The 19,982-nt window shown below is 43.9% G+C and overlaps 1 protein-coding gene across 3 annotated transcripts in view; it reads left to right on the top strand.

The window, feature by feature from the left end:
• Positions 1 to 2,097: 2,097 nt before the first annotated feature.
• The window catches only part of TRIOBP (TRIO and F-actin binding protein), a 36,721-nt gene continuing 18,836 nt past the window's right edge, over positions 2,098 to 19,982 (top strand). The window contains exons 1-8 of one of the 3 annotated variants that reach the window (XM_063426451.1): positions 2,098 to 2,337; positions 6,326 to 6,448; positions 6,746 to 6,802; positions 7,146 to 7,214; positions 13,001 to 13,090; positions 13,482 to 13,591; positions 17,187 to 17,610; positions 18,682 to 18,780. In XM_063426451.1, the coding sequence (XP_063282521.1) occupies positions 6,392 to 6,448; positions 6,746 to 6,802; positions 7,146 to 7,214; positions 13,001 to 13,090; positions 13,482 to 13,591; positions 17,187 to 17,610; positions 18,682 to 18,780 (906 nt within the window). In that variant the 5' untranslated portion in view covers positions 2,098 to 2,337; positions 6,326 to 6,391. Of the gene's footprint in view, positions 2,338 to 5,767; positions 6,449 to 6,745; positions 6,803 to 7,145; positions 7,215 to 13,000; positions 13,091 to 13,481; positions 13,592 to 17,186; positions 17,611 to 18,681; positions 18,781 to 19,982 lie in introns of those variants that run through there. The other 2 variants (XM_063426452.1, XM_063426450.1) reach the window with 2 other exon arrangements.

Raw genomic sequence — 19,982 nt, 5'->3', positions numbered from 1 at the left:
ATACAAATGCCTCTGTGAAAGCCGAAACGTTGCGAATTCAGTCCTCAATAAATCTGCCTCTTTGAAGAAACCTTTAGTGTCTGGACCTACTGGCTACCATTAGATACACATACAAGCACTCATACAGACAGATACACATACAGACAGACAGAGACATACACATACACACATACAGACAGGTACACATAATAATAATAACAAAGTATTTAACGAAAGGTACATTCAGATTACTCTGGTTTCCAAGTACGTCCTGGGGATGTTACCTTAGCTCAACATCCAGGGGTTGTTACTATACAGAGAGATACACCTACAGACAGATACACACGCAGACACACAGATATACATACATACATACAAATACACATACAGACAGATACACATAAAGACACAGATATACACACATGCAAAATTTTTATTTTTTGATGAATCCTCCTATTTCCTACCTTTTAGTTGCAGGAGGGTGACTTCCCTGGGATCCAGTGGCTGGCGCAAGACGACAGGAGTCAGAGCTCCCACTCTGACCCCTCCCGTCCCTCTCCCGTGCGGCGCTCTCTTCCTCCTACCGCGTAGTTTGGTGATCCTGGATCCTGGTCGCGCTCCTTAAGCGCTGCATTGCTGACCGGGCTCCTGGGAATACATTGCCATCGGATGGTCTTAAGAGCATAGGCAGGGCAGAGTGACGGGTCCGATTGCATCTGTGACCCCAGCGACTGTTATTTAGACCTATAGTGTCAGGAATACAAATTAGTACTCCTGACACTATAGTGATCGTTTAAAAGATAAACATATTAAATTCTACAATCGGATTGTATAGATATACATATATTTTGTGACTTATAACTTATAAAGTAGGGACTGCTTTGTATCAGTATTTTTCCTTCGCCTGACACATGTGTCAATTCCCCAGGGCTGCAGGGAAATTAGCTCTATCTATGGAGGATCCTTCTGTTTCCTCCATACACCTCTCTGCTGTACTCACGCGCATGTGCGTGAGTACAGTTAGCTTTTGGCAGCTGAAGCACCACCTATGCCTGTGTCCCCCCTGGAAATTCCCCAGATGTTTACAGTGCGGTATTAAAAAAGCAAACAGAATCTTGATACTTAAGGGGTTAAACCAGAAACCCCAAATAATTTATGTAAATTCGGTGGGGGACTGAATGACGACCATAATTTGGCTTGACGGGGTGATCTACTAAAGTGAGAACTGAAAGTTAAAGGGAAACTCCAGTGCCAGAAAAATGATCCGTTTTTCTGGCACTGGATGGTCCCTCTTCCTCCCACCCACCAATCCCCGGTTACTGAAGGGGTGAAAACCCCTTCAGTGACTTACCTGAGGCAGCGGCGATGTCCCTCGTCGCTGTCTCCTCCTCCGCGACGCTCCTCCTTGTGATTGCGTCGGCCGGTGGGCGAGACTGATCTCGCCCACCGGCCGAGGAGACCTAATGCGCATGCGTGGAAATGCCGCGCATGCGCATTACGTCTCCCCATAGGAAAGCATTGAAAAATCATTTCAATGCTTTCCTATGGGGTTTTGAGCGACGCTGGAGGTCCTCACACAGCGTGAGGACGTCCAGCGACGCTCTAGCACAGGTTTCCTGTGCTAGAAACTAGGAAGTGACCTCTAGTGGCTGTCTAGTAGACAGCCACTAGAGGTGGAGTTAACCCTGCAATGTAATTATTGCAGTTTTTGAAAAACTGCAATAATTACACTTGCAGGGTTAAGGCTAGTGGGAGTTGGCACCCAGACCACTCCAATGAGCAGAAGTGGTCCGGGTGCCTGGAGTGTCCCTTTAATGTGCAATTTAAACATTACTTTTTATTTGTGTCTACTGTGGCCTAAAATTTGAAATTCACTTTGAATTCTCACTTCAGAGAGTAACCCTGTACTAGTATTATAAAAAATTATTCTGGTCGATATTCGACTATTTGAACCGGATTCTACCCATCCGGACACAATCCGGTCTTTAGTAAGTAAACCCCGTGTGTGTCACAGAGTATCAGTGTGAGCTTCCTATCTGGCCTGGGTTAGACTCCCCATTGGCTAGCAGCCTTACTCCTCCATGCCCCCCTCCCAGCTTGTACCTCCTTCCTCGCTGGGTTAGTGTTTTCCTGTCCACTCCCAGGAAGTTTGTAGAAAAAAAAAAAAATAATGTAGGAAAAGACCGAGGGAAAAAGGTTAAAAAGCAGACGGAGCTGTGAACTTTGAAGGGAACTTGGAGAAGTATTTGGGAGGGGGTGGCAAGATTGGGACTGGACTGTGATACCCCCACCCACCCTGTAAGACGCGAGGCCGGATTATCTGCCCAACTAAGGAGAGTGGCAGGCAGAGACATGACGGTGAGTGGCAGTGTGTGCGGTGCCGTACAGTGAGGTGGGTCTCTGGCATTCATTCTCTGGGCAGTAGTTGCTGCCGATCTCGCAGTCTTCATGTAATGCTATCTGCCTGCTGTATACACTCACTTCCGTATAGATATCGGCGAGGTTAGTCGGTCATAGGAAATCACTAGTTCACGCAGAGTCAGCTGCAATGTTACAGTGTACAGGACTTCGTTCTTGGAATTCTAAACACTTTTTAAAGTATATTTTAACTTTTTCTACAGTAATTGTAGTTTTTATTTTTATCTCCGCATAGATTTGGTTTATCTTTAATATCTGTCCCTGCCCCTTCTCTCTGCTAGGATTTGACCCTGCCCCACCTGTGCCTGCTTGGGTTCTCTCCCCGCCCCACCTGTGCCTGCTTGGGTTCTCTCCCCGCCCCACCTGTGCCTGCTTGGGTTCTCTCCCCACCCCACCTGTGCCTGCTGGGGTTCTCTCCCCGCCCCACCTGTGCCTGCTGGGGTTCTCTCCCCGCCCCACCTGTGCCTGCTGGGGTTCTCTCCCCGCCCCACCTGTGCCTGCTGGGGTTCTCTCCCCGCCCCACCTGTGCCTGCTGGGGTTCTCTCCCCGCCCCACCTGTGCCTGCTGGGGTTCTCTCCCCGCCCCACCTGTGCCTGCTGGGGTTCTCTCCCCGCCCCACCTGTGCCTGCTGGGGTTCTCTCCCCGCCCCACCTGTGCCTGCTGGGGTTCTCTCCCCGCCCCACCTGTGCCTGCTGGGGTTCTCTCCCCGCCCCACCTGTGCCTGCTGGGGTTCTCTCCCCGCCCCACCTGTGCCTGCTGGGGTTCTCTCCCCGCCCCACCTGTGCCTGCTGGGGTTCTCTCCCCGCCCCACCTGTGCCTGCTGGGGTTCTCTCCCCGCCCCACCTGTGCCTGCTGGGGTTCTCTCCCCGCCCCACCTGTGCCGGCTGGGGTTCTCTCCCCGCCCCACCTGTGCCGGCTGGGGTTCTCTCCCCGCCCCACCTGTGCCGGCTGGGGTTCTCTCCCCGCCCCACCTGTGCCGGCTGGGGTTCTCTCCCCGCCCCACCTGTGCCGGCTGGGGTTCTCTCCCCGCCCCACCTGTGCCGGCTGGGGTTCTGCCCCCGCCCCACCTGTGCCGGCTGGGGTTCTGCCCCCGCCCCACCTGTGCCGGCTGGGGTTCTGCCCCCGCCCCACCTGTGCCGGCTGGGGTTCTGCCCCCGCCCCACCTGTGCCGGCTGGGGTTCTCTCCCCGCCCCACCTGTGCCGGCTGGGGTTCTCCCCCCGCCCCACCTGTGCCGGCTGGGGTTCTGCCCCCGCCCCACCTGTGCCGGCTGGGGTTCTGCCCCCGCCCCACCTGTGCCGGCTGGGGTTCTGCCCCCGCCCCACCTGTGCCGGCTGGGGTTCTGCCCCATCTGCCTGTTGGGTTCTGTCCCTGCCCCATCTGTGCCTGCTGAGTTCTGCCTGTTGGGTTCTGTCCCTGCCCAATCTGTGCCTGCTGGGTTCTGTCCCTGCCCCACCTGTCAGCTATGTTATGTCCCTGTTCTTTGCTGAATATCTGCCCTACCCCACTTCTTCTGTTAGCTGGGTTCTGCCTCTGCCCATTTTGCCCACTGTGCACTTTATTGCCCCTTCTGCCTGTTACTCTGCCTCTGCCCTGTTTGTCTCCTGCACCTTGTCTCTAATTTTTGCCTGGCCTTGTATCTGTCTCTTCCTTATTTGTGTACAGGTTAGCCAGATTGTTAACTGAACAAGTTATCAAAAATCGTCCCGGGACATTCCGACTGCCAAATCCAGACTTTTTTTTTCTCAAGATTTATTAATGTCCAGATTTTGAAACAAAGTCTTCAAATTACCTTGAAGGTAGTATAGATTATCAGCCATTCGTAATGCAACCGGAGGGCTGAAATCCAGAACTAAATACTCAGATTCAACAAAATTGGCTACTGTCTGCCAACAAATTTGGTTCTACCAACTTTATATAATTCAATTGAACTGAATTTGCACACAGATAGTGGCCAATTGTGATAAAAGTTAATATGGTGCAAAACTAATTTATCTTATAAATATTATGCATTAAATCTGCAATATATAGTGTCTGTCTGTCTATATGTCATGGTTTGACAATTTCATACCAGGCGCCTGCGCTTCTCCTTTCCTTCTGGAGAAGCTGGATTCCAATGTAGGCATTCATTCAGTAGCTGAGTGCTCTCAGCCAATAAATGAGCTCCTGTCTTGAACAAAACTTGCATCTGGCGTCTCTGGCTAGAGAGGACTGGAATCTGTGCAGGTGCCGTGTAGGTCTCAGGTCAGTGTTAAAATGTACTAAAAATGGTTTAACAGAGTTAGCTTGGATGACACCAGAGCTGTAGTGGTTATGGTGCCTGGGGTGTTCCTTTAACCCCTTAAGGACCAAACTTCTGCAATAAAAGGGAATCATGACATGTCACACATGTCATGTGTCCTTAAGGGGTTAAAGAAAACACGGGATGGAGACAATGGTGTATTCTGACTATTACCTTTACTGAATGTCTATTATTTATGTTTGTCTGCGCGGCCCTGCATTTTGTCTCTGACTTTTCTGCTCCCTACATCCTGTCTTCTAACACTGTACCTTGCACTGTGCGGTGCTCTGTATAATGCTTCAACCTCTAATGTGCGTTATGTCTGTTCTGATCACTTATTCTGTGCTTTACATAGCATTCTTTCAGTTAATGTTATGCCTGGCCGATTGATGATTGATGTGTACAGAATCTGTCTTCATAATAACACAATTGTGTTGAAGTACTGATTGTCAGTTTGTGCCCTGTCTCTTCTTTTCTCTCTGTATAATTGCATCTGCAATATTTAGTGTTTCAAGGAACATAAGATGCAAGCTGTCATAAAAATATATTTTTTTAAATTTTATTTATATATATATATATATATATATATATATTATTTTTTTTTTTTTATAAAAATGCCAAAATACCAGAGTATTGCAGTATGCGATGATACTTTTTCACAAAAAGTATCATCGCATACTGCAATACTCTGGTATTTTGGCATCTTGTCTACTGGACTTATATGGCTAATCCAATCTACTGTGTGTGTGTACACTATATCAAAAGTGGATTTCCTTCTGCAATATATAGCAAAATACTTCTTACCATGCACTTCCTGTGAGCAATCCTATGAAATGTTTACAGTAATTGTATGCCTCTCTCACCTCTCTACAGCTGTCTTTCTGCTTTTTGTATTCCTTCCCCAATATTTCTCGATGCACCAACCATTGTCTTTTTTTTTTTTTTTTTATACTGCTCTCTCTTACTTTTCCTTTCCCATCTTTCTTTGTCTCCCCAATTTCAAACTGTCTTGTGGTGTGTGTGTGTCTCTCTCCTCCAATAGCCGAGTTAAATTTTTTTCTGTCGTCTACCAGATGTCTCTTGGTATGACATGCCTGTCTCAGTGCATGTCTCGGAGTCCCTCTGTGGTGTAGGATGTCTGATGTCCTAGGTCACTCTCTGTATGGGACGTTCTCACTTTTCGCATATCTTTCACGTGGTATTCATAGTATGAAACAGAATCTGATACATATCCTGGATGTCTCTTTGCCTCCTTGGGCACTCCAACCAACAGGATTTTAGCCATGGGCGGGGGTGGCCCTAACCCTCTTACTCATATCACAACAACTGTAACTAGAGAAGGAACGAGTTTGGGAGAGAGACAAAGCCAGATAGGACAGACTGATCCTGAGAATAACATAGACCTGTACATGTATGAGGAGTGACTGAGGTAGCACAGATGTCCTATATACAAATGGCAGAACAAGTGTAGACATTACACCATGGAAGGATAAGGGAAACTTTAAGGTTGAATAGATGGCTGGAGAATTGGAGAAAAGGCTCTTACAATTATTAATTGGTAAAAAAAAAAAAAGGGAATACCATAGAGCTTCATATACTTTGAGGGACACTTGACCTTTTTACATTATGAAAAAAACGTCCTCTCCCAGGGAACAGAGAGGTCAAGCTTGGAAATATAAGTAGAAGTGGCTCAAGAGAATTGCTGAAAGTCTACCATGTTCTCATTTGGAGGGGCTTCCTTCCACGGACGCAATGACAGACCAGACCTCGAGGTACGGATACAATCTATGTAAAAGGCTGTCACTTTAAACATTTTTTTTTAATATTGTCTGTGTGAGAGTTCTCATTGTGGTGGGACCCATTATATTTGCTTATCTGTTTCAACCTAGTGCCAATGTGACCTTTTCTATCACCATGACCATGGTTGATGTGATCTGCTGTACATCCTGTGTCTTCCTCTTTTCTCTCTGCTTTCCAGTATCTCCCTGTCCCACTATTTTATTTTTGTCAGTATAATCCAGTCTTTGTTATACAATGCTCAGTGTCAGTCATTGTCTTTGTCCCTATAGCCAGACCTTCTGAACTTCAAGAAAGGATGGATGTCCCTGCTTGATGGCAATGGCGAGGTGAGTGTTTTGTAAGATGGTTGGTGCAGGTTTTTTTTTCTGTTTTTTTTTGTTTTGTGTGTGTGTGTGTGTACTGTTTTGGCATGCTATTCCATTTGTAACTGGTTGAACAGAGAATCAAGTGCATGCACTATGCCTGAGTGTCATGTTGAAACCGCGCAGAGTGGCTTGAGTCAGGTGTCTGGCACTTGCTGGGGAATAGTGTTGACTGTGCATCTATTTATGTATGTTTAGCTGCGTGAATGTTAAGGGGGTGGGGGGGGGGGGGGAATGGGTTTTGCATCTCTATGTAGATTTGTGTGTGTGTATATATAAATATTTTTTTTAATATTCTTTTGACTAGTGGAAGAAACATTGGTTTGTTCTGACGGATTCCAGTCTCCGATATTACAGGGACTCCAATGCAGAAGAGGTGAGTTAATGAGTTTGGTGCTTAGATTTCTGCTTCCTCTGCTGTGTATATAGTATTCACAGTATTCTGTTTGCACTATGTCTGACTGTATAATATAAATACACAGGCTCCTGCTCGCCATTTATGTATGTCTGTCTTTCTGTGTGTGGTTTTTTTCAGTAAATGTGTATGTGCATATATGAATAGGTATGTAAAATGTACAGTCTGTATGTATGCAATAACTGTGGCTGCACCTACTGCTTTTACTGTGTGCATAATGCAACACGTTTGGTTGCGTTCTGTGTATGGCCATATAATGTGCAGGCTGTGTATGTGTATATGTAAGCTGTACAAACAGATGCTATCACTGTGTGTATATAATGCATGGGCTTCTGCTTTACTGTACGTGTATCTGTTTCCACTTGCTGTCTGTGTGTTTATATACATGTGAATAATGATGGTTACTGGGGTTATTGCTTTTTGTGCTTGCCCTCTGTGTTGGTATACATAATGTACATGCTGTATACATATGATGTTCAGGATGCTTCTTTTACTTTGTTTATTGGTAACGACTTCTACTTTGTTGTAATTTTTTTTCTGCTTGCCATCTGTGTGCATATATAATGTATGTGATGCTGCTTTCACTCTGTATAGTTTATTCTACCCTTTTGCACGTGTTCTGCTTGCATTGTGTAAATTCACAAGGTCCTATATGTATGTATGTATGCATGGCTTGCAGGCTGTTATTTTTACTGCATGCATAATACAGCAGGTTTGGTTTACATCTGTGAGTGTATTTAATGTGCAGGTTGTATCTTTTACCACTTACCGTGTAATGCAACTGTTTGTGCTTGTAGTGGGTGTATATAATGCACAGGAAGTGACTTTTACAGTTTGTGTAATGTAACACATTCTACATATGTGGGTGTGTATAATGCACATGCTTAAATGAGGATTTAAATGGTTACTCCAAGCATCATAACCAATAGAGTTTGCTGATCACCGTAGTTCCCTGCTAATGGGGTTTAAAAGCCAAACTCCAATGCTCCCGAGTCCCTACTGGTTTAGTCATGCTCCTCAAATGTGTACAGAATCGACATTGACCTGTACAGAGCTCTAGTTCCAAGCTTGCTGGTAATACCCTAATGACAAAGTTGTACCTAAGGCAGCAAAATTCATGTACAGTCTTTTGGCCACACAGTGTTTGTGTGTGTGTGTGTTTGTACATTCATACAGCTGGCAAAAGATCTGTTAAAAGTAAGGATAGATCGATAATCAGTTCGGCCGATATTATTGACTGATATTCCGGATGTTGGAAAATATTGGTGTCAGCCACTATTGATACCGATATTGCTGATTATGTGAGCGGTGGCCAGTGCACGCAGGGCCGGCATGTCTGTAAGTTGGCACAGGCGACTGTTTTAGGGGGCCCTGGCTCTAGTGGTGCAAGAATCGAGTGACTGGCAGGAAGGAAGCGCACAGCGCTCCCACTACCAGTCACTAAGTGTAGTGTGGTTGAGCGGACTGCGGTACTGAAACTTTAGTTTTCTGTACCCAGCCGGACTGACAGGAAGTGCTCACTGAGAGCGTCAGTCCAGCCGGGTACAGGAAACTGAAGCTCCTGTACCGCTGTGCGCGAATATATATATATATATATATATATATATATATATATATATATATATATATATATATATATAATGGGGCACTCCAGGGAAGGGAGAGGGGGATGACGACATGATGGGAGAGAGGGGAGAGGACCACTAAGGGACAGGGAAGGGAGGGGAGGGGGAAGGGAGAGGAACACTAATTATTCTTGAAAACCCAAAAAAATCTGACGGGCATGTATATTTTGTGCATTTACTTAATTAAAAAAAAAAAAAAAACAGATACAGAATATCGCGATCGGCCTAAAAATTCACAGATTATTGGCATCAGTATCGCCTCTAAAAACAATCAATGTCGGTCGATCCCTAGCTAAAAGATGCTTGTGTTTTCTATAGAAAAGCTGGATTATATCTCATTGTATAAAAATATAACCGTATGATGCCATTCACAGATGCTTTAGTCTAATTTAATTGTTTGAGTGGGAGACCAATCCCATAATTTTATATTCCTTACTTGTGTCATACACACAGAGCATTTGATGCATTCTGTGTATCTTTACAATGGGGCCTCTTTTTCTCCCTGACTGGTTACCTCCATCTATATTGTATTTGCTTAGAGTATGAGGACTGTGCATGGAAAGCTAGTTAATAGTGAAAGGACTTTGCTTGTGGTTTATTCACCAGGGAGTTCTGCTCCCTCGCTTCACTGCTCATTATGTTGCCTGGGGAATGGTGGTGTGATGGAAATGACAAAGTTACAGTCATAAAATAAGCTCACGGGCAGGGCCCTCTACCTGTTTTATTGATCTATTCTTATTATATTGTCTTTTTCCTAATTGTACATATGTTTGGTGCTTTATAAATACCAGTAATAAATAAAATTAGTTTTTTTTTTTTTTTTGTATGATTATACAACAGAATTCCACTGCATTAAGAAACATGTAGTGGGTGTATGTCTGTATCATTGGACTACACGTCATGAAAACGTCCTATAATGTGCTGTGTGTGGGTGTCATATATCCCAGAGCTCTAAAGCAATAAAAAAAATCTCAATGATGCATGTTTGCACTGCAGAAAATGAGGTTTAGTGCCCCAGACCTTGGCCCAGTTTATTAGTGTGCACGTAGTAATTTGCTTCTACAATGTCTGCTCTACATTATTTAAAGTATTAGAAGCAGTCCTGACACTTCTTGTGGCATATGCAAAGAAATAAAATGCACATGCAAGATTCTATATTGGTAAAATTTGTACATGTGAACCTGGCACTGAATTTTTGCACATGTACTTAATTCAGTTTGTGCTAGGCATGTGCGTGCGGGGTTTCTCGTGTAAGTACACTTTAGTGAGATGTGTGCAGACTTGATGCAGTTTGGGTTTGTGTGTGCATGCTTTAGATATATGAGCAGTCTTTTTTTTTTTTTTTTTTTATAAGCTCAGGTAACACCCAGGGGTGGTAAACCATCATTTTGACAGGGAATTATCTTGTATTTCCATCTGATCTGGTTTAGTGAATAACCTAGGCTGTGTGTTTGTAGACCTGGTGCCATCATCACATATGCACAAGCAAGGTTTATGTGGTTTTTCTAGTACTTTATTATAATACAGGAGAAAAATACTTAAAGGATTACTCTAACCCATTGTAAAAAAAACTTTATCTGCACATACAGATTTCTACCACTATCACCAGTACTAAAAGCTGAAGCGGTCATGGTGGCTGAAGTAATCTTTTAAATGTGTGCATTTATATCTGCGGCTTGCAAATTCCTGTGGAGGGAATAAAACTCAGGGTTTATTCTTATGGAGTGCTAATTTGTGTACTAGAGAGCCATAGCTTGGAAATATTGGGCATCTGTACATTCCGGTCATCACGTGCTAATACAGATATCTTACTTTGAGAGTTCCTAACCCTTAGTCTGCTCAGACTTTTGATTTCCTACATGCCCAGCTCCCACTCTGATCAGGGCCGGCGCATCCTATAGGCAACTTAGGCAGTCGCCTAGGGCACACCGGCCGGGGGGGCACCAGATTTGAGTGATCTGGCAGGAGGGAAGCACACAGCACTCTCTCCTGCTAGTCACTCAATGTAGCGTGGCCGGGGGGCGCGGATCAGGAGCGTCTGTTTCCTGTACCCAGCCGGACTGACAGGACGTGCTCAATGAGAGAGCACTTCCTGTCAGTCTGGCCGGGTACACGAAACTGAAGCTCCTGTACCGCGGTGGAGGGGTATAAGGAAGGGGGGGGGGGTTCCCACTGGGGAGTGGAGGACCACTAAGAAGGGGGTCCCACTGGGAAGGGGAGGACCACTAAAAAGGGGAGGGATCGAGGGGGGCACTAAGAGGGTTGGGTGAGAGGGAGGTTCACTAAGGGAGAGGGGGACTGGAGAGGACCACTAAGGGGGGGAAACCACTAAGGGACAGGGAGGGGAGAGGGACAGGGAAGAGAGGTGAGAGACCACTAAGGGACAGGGGGCAGGGGAGAGCTCTAAGGACGGAGGGGACAGCTCTAAGGGAGGAGAGGATAGAGCACTAAGGGACTAGAGGGGAGAGCACTAATTGGCAGGGGGGGCTCCCCTCTCGGCCCCTATCCTACCCACAAACCCTCTTTCACAATACACACGTACACAACGCATCCTTACACATACACAGAAACACACAATGCATCACTACACACACACACAAACATACAATGCATCCCTTTTCACAAACACGCAGACTGCTTCTCTTACACATACAGAAACAAAATCCATCACTTACACACACTCAATGCACCACTTACAGACACACACACACACACACACACACTGCATATCCTACACACACATACATACCTTACACAAATTGGTATCCCTATACACACACACATTACATCCTCTACAATAACACATTCCCTACACACAAACACTCCCACTCCCTGTGAGTGAACTCATGGGTAGGCCATTTAGGTGGACTTATGGGCAGGCCTTGTAGGCATACTCAAGGTTAGGCGCTGGGGGGCTAGACCTTGAGCTGTGTAAGTGGCCCAAAAAAATGGAGCTGCCTCCTGTTAGTTGATTTTTGTGAGCACTGTTGCAGTCTCCAGAGATCCTCTTCTACACCAGATCAGTGGAGCCAGACTGCAGCCTGAGCCCATTATCATCATCATCAGCCTCTTGTCCTCATCTGGTGGCAAGTAGGCAATCCGCTATATTAGTGGTACTAATCTCTAATTTACCTCACATTAAAGGAACAATATAGTCACCAGAACCACTACAGCTTAATTTAGTGGTTCTGGTGTCTATAGCCTGTCCCTGCAGGCCTTTTAATGTACACACACACTGCCTTTTCAGATAAGACACTGTGTGCAGCATTGGCGTTGGCGGCGTTGGCCCATATGGCAGCTCATATGGGTGGGACATTGTGATGTCATTTGGGGGGGCGGCAAACTTTTGTTTGCCTAGGGCGGCAAAAATCCTTGCACCGGCCCTGACTCGGATGTCACTTCTAAGTGTTGTTGGGCAATGCAGCAAAAAATCTGCCACTTGGAAACTTTATATCCTGTAAAAGAGAAACCAATGAAGTTTGGATAGGCATTATCTCAATGGATTGTTTAATTGCACCAGCATATGACTCCAACACAGAGCATATACTATGTATTTGTTGGTTGATGTGTGCCTGGCTTGATAAATCATAAAAAAAAATTGTACATTTGCACTCCAATTTTTCCAATTCAGATATTTTGGTTTGGTAAATATATTCCCTAGTTTGTTTGTTGTCGTTGTGTGTGTGACTAAACTCTAAATATTGAGTATATTTTAAAGAGCTCTACAAATTTTCATGAATGATCCCTTAAAAGGCTACTTACCACCCATCTGTGGGTGTCTTGTTATGTTTTGAGTTGCATGTTAAATTCTGTGCAAATTGTTATTGTGGATGGTACAGTATTTGGAACTTCGTACATGTTGTTTGTAAACTATTGCACAGGTTCCACGGCATAGGGCTCTGGGGGGCAAGTGTTCTCTCCTTGGAATTTACTGTTCCTTTGATTTAAATGTGGCCTATGTGAGACCGTGCCAATACACATTATTTTGTTTGCAAACGTGTGCTTGTAAACTTGAATTGAGTGAAGACTTCAGTAGCTGTTTGGTACTTGATATGTATCTCAGACTAAGCTTGCCAGGTGAAAGAGCTCTGGTTATACGCACACTCTTTGACATTTCCTCAGGCAGACGAACTAGATGGTGAGATTGATCTCCGAACTTGCACTGACGTGCCTGAGTTTGCAGTACAGAGGAACTATGGCTTCCAAATTCATGTGAGTATATTTCACCCCCACATAACCTAGCAAACACTCCCTTGGCCCTCTTGAAATAGAGAGAAAAAAGAATGTAAACCACATTTTTCACATAATTCAAACATTTGTGCTATCACTGTGAAATAACCTGTATGGTAGATTCTTGTGTGTTCCAGAAATAAAATTCCCATGATGCTCTGTTAGCATTGAGTCTGGGAATTGTAGTCCTTTTTGACCACTCAGACCTATATAATAAGCAAACCTTGCTGTTCTAGATCTTGAATTTAAAAAGGAGGCAAAATAAAACATATTAAATTAGAAAAAAGTAAATAAAATACACTTCATGACTTTTCAGACTGTTACTATATACTAAACTAGATATTTATGCATTTATCATTGTCTCTATTTGCAGACACGTGAAGGAGTGTTTACACTCTCAGCTATGACTTCTGGGATACGCAGGAACTGGATTGAGGCTCTCAGGAAAAATGTGCAACCTGTCTCCATTCCTGATGTCACCAAGTAAGACATAAGGCATTATTGGGAAATGATGGGTGTTCCGAGTACTTTTAATGCAAACTATTGCTATTTGAAGTGTGGATTTGTGTCAGAATTGACATGTGGAGCTCTTACAAATCTATCTTTGCTTAGTTGTGCAGCAGGTTAAGCAGCAAATAAACTTGCAACAGCAGTTCACTTACCTGCAGAAATAAAAGATTAATTTCCTTTGAGCGCAGAGAACCTGGCTGATAGCCACTATACTATTAACATACTGACTACACAAGAGCCAAAATATCTTGATATGCTCTATAATCCTATATAAGATCCTGGATCAATTTTTTGCACATGTAATCTATAAATCAATTATTTTTTTTTAAACTTTTTTCCATATGCAGAAGAATGTGAAATAGTTGGATAATTCAGGCTTATTAGGGGGTTTCTTCTTGATTTATAAATAAAGGCACACTATAGTCACCAAAACATCTTTAGTTTAATGAAGCAGTTTTTGTGTATGAGTCATGCTTCTGCGGTCTCACTGCTCAATTCACTGTCATTTAGAAGTTAAACCACTTTTGTTTCGATTGATGCAGCCCTAGCCACACCTAACCTGACTGTGACTGGCACAACCTGCATTAAAAAAACATAATTCATTTTTAATCAGACGTTTGCTTGCTTTAAAACGTTATCTCCTGCTATGTAATTTGAACTTTAATCACACACAGGAGGTTCCTGCAGGGTCTATGAAGCGATCAACAGAGCAGGAAATAAATTCTAAATTAAACACACTATGCAATAAAGGAACTGTAAACATTAGATTTCTCTTTACAGGAAGTGTTTCGGAAGGCTGTGTAAATCACATGCAGGGAGAAATGACTATGGCTGCATAGGCAGAAACAAAAGTGATTTAACTCCTAAATGGAAGAGAAATGAGCAGTGAGACTGCAGGGGCATGATCAATACACCCAAACTGCTTCATTCAGCTAAGGTTGTTTTGGTGACTACAGTGTCCCTTTAATTATAATCAAACATTTGCTTTACATAGGGCATCTGGAATTGTGACTGTTTATTGATAGATATTGTTGTTCTTATGCCACAAAATGTGTAGTCTAGACTTGACTTTGTGTTTGTTTGGCTTTAAAATGAGGTTGTTGCAAAAGTGCTGTACTCCTTTGACAAGTGATTGATTTAAAGATGCAGTGTGAGAAAAGTCAATGGACAAACTACGTGTAGTCCAGGTCAATCAACAGGAAAAAGTAAAGCGATACCATCTTATGTTAAAGCGTAACATTTATTTTCAAGTAACCCCTCCAAAAAAGTTAAATAAAAATAAACTCCTAAATGCAGCAAAAAAATTCGTATTGGGGCAGCGAACCAATGGTAATTCACAAACTTGGCGCGTTTCACACAATACTGAATTGTAGCAATGGAACAGTACAAGATGAGGCCTGAGATTATGTATATACTGATCTCAAAAGGCACATATAATCGAACACAAAACTTTCTAGTGCAACCAATAAAACATGATGAGATGCTAATATAACTGAAACCATGCAAAACAAAAGGGAAAATTGTGGCAGAATCTTAAGTAATTCTAGAATGAATGCTCAACTTTATACAGCTTGGAGGTATCAATGATGCATTCCAAAATCTACAAGAGAATAAAATGCAAAACAAACGTGATCCAACATGTTAAAATATCACAAGTCTCCTCTCGAAGTGTTTTACACTGGTACAAGAACTAGAAGAAGAGGAAATGGAGGGGGCGGGGCCTGACTGCCATGGCGGAGAGTAGCATCTTGCTTGAGCTCCTCTCCTACTCTGGCAATACAAGCCGTTAATAGTAAGTTTAAGCTGAAAATATCAGTAACGCACCCTGACCTGCTTGCAGCACGCAGCGGAGGTTGGAAACGGGACAGAGGCACACCGGCAGGAAAAAGCTAACGCATGTGGCCCAGAGCGCGACGGACGGGAGAGGCGGCCGATCTTCCAGACCGGAGAAGTTCAACAGCCCTGATCATGAAAGCGCCCCGTAATCCCCCCCCCCCCTGGACCGGAGGGGGTTATCCCGGTCCACCCGCGGGAGACTCACCTGCTATACTGGACACGAAGAGTGAGATCAAAGGGCCCGTGGGGAAACCAAGTATGGCGGACACCACGTGGCACCAAGACTCTGTTAACGAGCAAAGCGACATAACAGCCAAACTCAACAGAATCTTCACTAAATTCTGGCAAGACCTGGAGAGAAGGAGGCCTCAAACCACCTCTGAGCAGCCGAAAGCACACACTTCTGCACAGCGGGCCGTGCGCCCGCAGCAGACTCCCATGGCCTCGGCAGAGGTCCCAAAATGGTGGCGAAACAAGCCTTCACCTCGCCAACGAAAACAGGCGCACGGACGAAACACAACCCGAACCAAGGCCGGGTCTCCAAAAGCACCTAAGGACCACGTGCGGCTAGCAGCGGGAAAATACACTGATCTGCTGACCCGGAAAGCACCAACCTTGCCCATTGAGAGACACAACCGGCCCGCGCTAAGCCCTGAGGCGTTGCACCGTCCGCAGTTGTACTGGGACTGGGCTCCCTCCGTGGCTCACCCAGCCGAGTGGCTACAGACAACAAACCAAGGTGACACCATTGATTCTACTTTGCGGGACTCTGTATTGACCCCAACATCAACGATCTGGAGTACCCAGTTCCAGAGGCTAGGCAGATCTGGCATCGGCTGATCCCAGAGTCCAATGGGTCATGGGGACGGATCCTGAACCTCCACACCATTACTGGGACTGGGTTCGTCACAAGCAGACACCCCTCATACGCACACAGACTTGCCTGGCTTATTCTCTTTAATTTCATTTTACATATGCACCCTAGGCATTGCTCTTCCCCGAGGCAGCACCACAGTGACCCGGTTGATCCCTCACAGCTAGCTAATCACTCACACAGGCTAGGGCTCACGTTCCAAGCAAAAACCAAATATTTACAACAAACTAGCACTGTATTCAGATGTTAACATATACCCTCCATATACCAGTGAACTGGCCTGATCGTAGAGTCTCCCGTCATCGTTACCTTACCTAGCATGGTTGCAAACACTTAAACCGCTAAATCTAGCTTGTTAAACCATCTTGTTTATGTATTACAAAAATGTGCAATGTTGTCTCATGACCTTTTCAACTATGCTGCGTCATAGACGGTTGAATATCCCTCATAAAATGTCTTATTAAACCTTTTTTGTCTCACAAAGCACACAAAAATAAAGAATTAAAAAAAAAAAAAAAGAAGAGGAAATGTGTGGAAATAAGGCTATACACCAGTGGAGGCCCTCTTAGGACTGGATATATTTGAACCTGTTGGTTCACACGTTGTTTTGTTTTTCTTTTTGTGTTAAAAATAATTGATACAAATACTTTATGCCAGTCTCCCCTGGTGCAGTCAGGTCATGTACTGTAAATTATTTTACTGCACATGGGTCCATGGCACTGCCAAAACACATGCAGCTGGAGCGCCATATTTTAGGCTTAAGTTAATGTGGAGGTCTGTGGAGAAGGGCCTGATGAAACTGACTAGTGTAAACCAATATTGCCTTAAAATCTTTATATTTATTTTTTTTTTTTTTAGACTTTCAGAGAGTAATAAAGAAAACACATTTACGGCCACACGCCTTAGTCAAAGGCCGGATGACCTGCGGGTTGGGTCAGAAGTTAAACAGAGAAAGGTGGACATTACAAGCTCTCGTCAGGGGTCATTTGATTATGTGGAGCTCTCCCCTCTTTCCCCGGCTGAAGAACGGGATCAAAGGTCAGAGGAACGTAGGCGCTGGTTTGAGGCTCCATCAGGAGGTGACATCGCTATTGCACGCCGTGTCTCCACATCTGCACTGTCCGAGGATGAGAAGAAGCGTCTTAATGAGGACATTGATACTAAATGGAAGGAACTGGAGCGATTGCCTCTGAGGGAGACCAAACAGACCACGTTAACTTGTTTGCTAGGAGGAAGTAGAAGCAAAGCTGGAGGAGAGAATACGGCAGCCTTAGAGAAGCAGGTAATGCCAGGTGTCTTTGAATACTCGCCATATTAGTCAAAGCTTTTTTCATAGCAGGCTGCCAGCTCCGATATTTCAATCTGGCATACATGATATGAAATAGGTCAAGGGGTGAAAGCTTTATTTCAGAAGGGGTGATGTAATACCTAGGGAAATATTATTTGAGACAGCTGGTAAAATGCCTTCCACAAGTATTACTTAAAGGAACACTCAATTGATTAAAAACAAACAAACAATTTAATAGATATACCCTATATTACAAAAACTACATGAGAGTCCTCTGAATGTTGTTTACTAGTAGTCTGAGGTCTGAGCTATATCAACCGGTCCTCCGATTGTTTCCAATGGAGTGATGCAAATATCCCATTAACTCTGTTCACAACATGGGTTCATGAGAGAGGACTGCTTCAGAGTATGAAGAAAACAATTGACAAACTACCATCGACTATCTTAGTGAGTACTGCTTTTTGCATGAAAAGAAAACTCCTTGTATGTGTACACAAATGCTGTACAGACTGTCTTCTAGAAAGCTATTGGACAACCTGCGTAAGTCTCTTAGTGTATGTAGAATGTACACAGGCCATAGTGTGGTCTTTTACAAATATAGCTGTAATGATGGTGTTTTTTTATTTTAATTTAAAAATCTAAACAATTCTAGCAGGGATATTTATTTACAAAATCACCACCGGTATAGTGCGTAGGATGTCAGGAAGCCCATTGCCAATAACCTGTGCAGATGGCACGTTATGTTGCTTGAATTTAATGTTAATGTGTTCTAGGGCTATGTTACTTGTTCACCATCTAATGTTTTATTAGAGTACAACTCCCATCAGTCAGAGGAAGCCTCTGTAGTCCAGCCCATGCTGCAGGAAAACTGCTTATTAATGTTGGCATTCTCTTTACCTCAGTAAGGGCCCTGGCTGGAAACTCAACTCTGCTCTAACTGACTGCACATTGCTGCTGTATTTTGATTATGTCTAGTCAGATTTGTTTTTTGGATATTGAAGGGGGGAAATGTGATTACTGATAAGTGGGGGCCATCTCTGAGGACACATGCTGTTCCTCTTTCAGGTTCAGAGCCTGAAAATGCAACTGGAGAAAGCGAAAAAGGATCTAGAGTCGCAAAGAGGAGGCGGTGTGGGGGCTGCTCCCCCTGGATTTATTTCCCAAGTGAGTCCTTTCATTTCTGTTTTTATGTGCATGGCTCCTTGTGACCTCCTTTTCTACTTCCAATTTTGTTTTGCCGGCTTCATTCATGATGTTTTAACTCTGTCATACTGCCTTCACCCTGTGACTTCTTTGACCACACTGTCTGCTGCTGGGTGATTGAGAAAGTCATTTTTTGTAATATTCTGAGCTCTGTTTATTTGGCTTTCAACAGGAAGCTGATGAGCACAGTCTGTCTGTATTGCACCAGGAATCTTTGTCATTTCAGCTGAAACCTTGAATCTCGATACTAATGAATTATTTTTGTTTCCGTGGGATTTTTGTATTATTCAGCAAGTAGCGACTTATGTTTAGTCGGGGTATCTTCGCAGTAGAGCTCGGTCATATACAAAATAAATCTCAGAGCCTAGATGAGCACTGGGACAAATCTGTGCGTTCAGAATATCTGTGCTTACTGGTCTCTTTAACCCCTTAAGGACCAAACTTCTGGAATAAAAGGGAATCATGACATGTCACACATGTCATGTGTCCTTAAGGGTTTAAAGGCACACTGTAGGCAACAAAAACACTTTAGCTTAATAAAGCAGTTTTGGTGTAGCGATAATGCCCCTGCAGTCTTACTGCTCAATTCTCTGCCATTTAGGAGATAAATCACTTTTGTTTATGCAGCCCTAGTCACACCTTCATGCATTTGACTTACACAGTCTTCCTAAACACTTTCTGTAAAGAGATCTAATGTTGACACTACCTTAATAGCAGATTCTGTTTAATTTAGAATTTCTTATCTCCTGCACTGTTAATAGCTCACTACACCTTGCAGGTGCACTCTTAGATACACACACACACACACACACACACACACACACACACACACACACCCTCGCTGATTTGACAAACACATTCACAAACAGACACGCGCACACACAGTAACAGACACTCCCGTACAGACACACTCACTAACAGACATTTATTGACACACACATTTACTAACCAACATACACTGACAGGTACACACATATTCACTGACACACCCATACATTGTTTCACACACTCACAATTGTTTTGTATTATTAAAATATATATATATATATATATATATATATATAAACAAATAGTTTTTGGTTTTTTAATTTCATTATTATTTATTTTTAAATTCGCCTTTTCTTTCAGTGCCCGTAGGAAAGCATTGGAGTGGCTGAAATTGT

The sequence above is a fragment of the Pelobates fuscus genome, chromosome 7 (assembly GCF_036172605.1).
Source record: "Pelobates fuscus isolate aPelFus1 chromosome 7, aPelFus1.pri, whole genome shotgun sequence".
Classification (NCBI taxonomy): Eukaryota; Metazoa; Chordata; class Amphibia; order Anura; family Pelobatidae; genus Pelobates; species Pelobates fuscus.
This window is presented reverse-complemented; position numbering and strand designations above follow the sequence as displayed.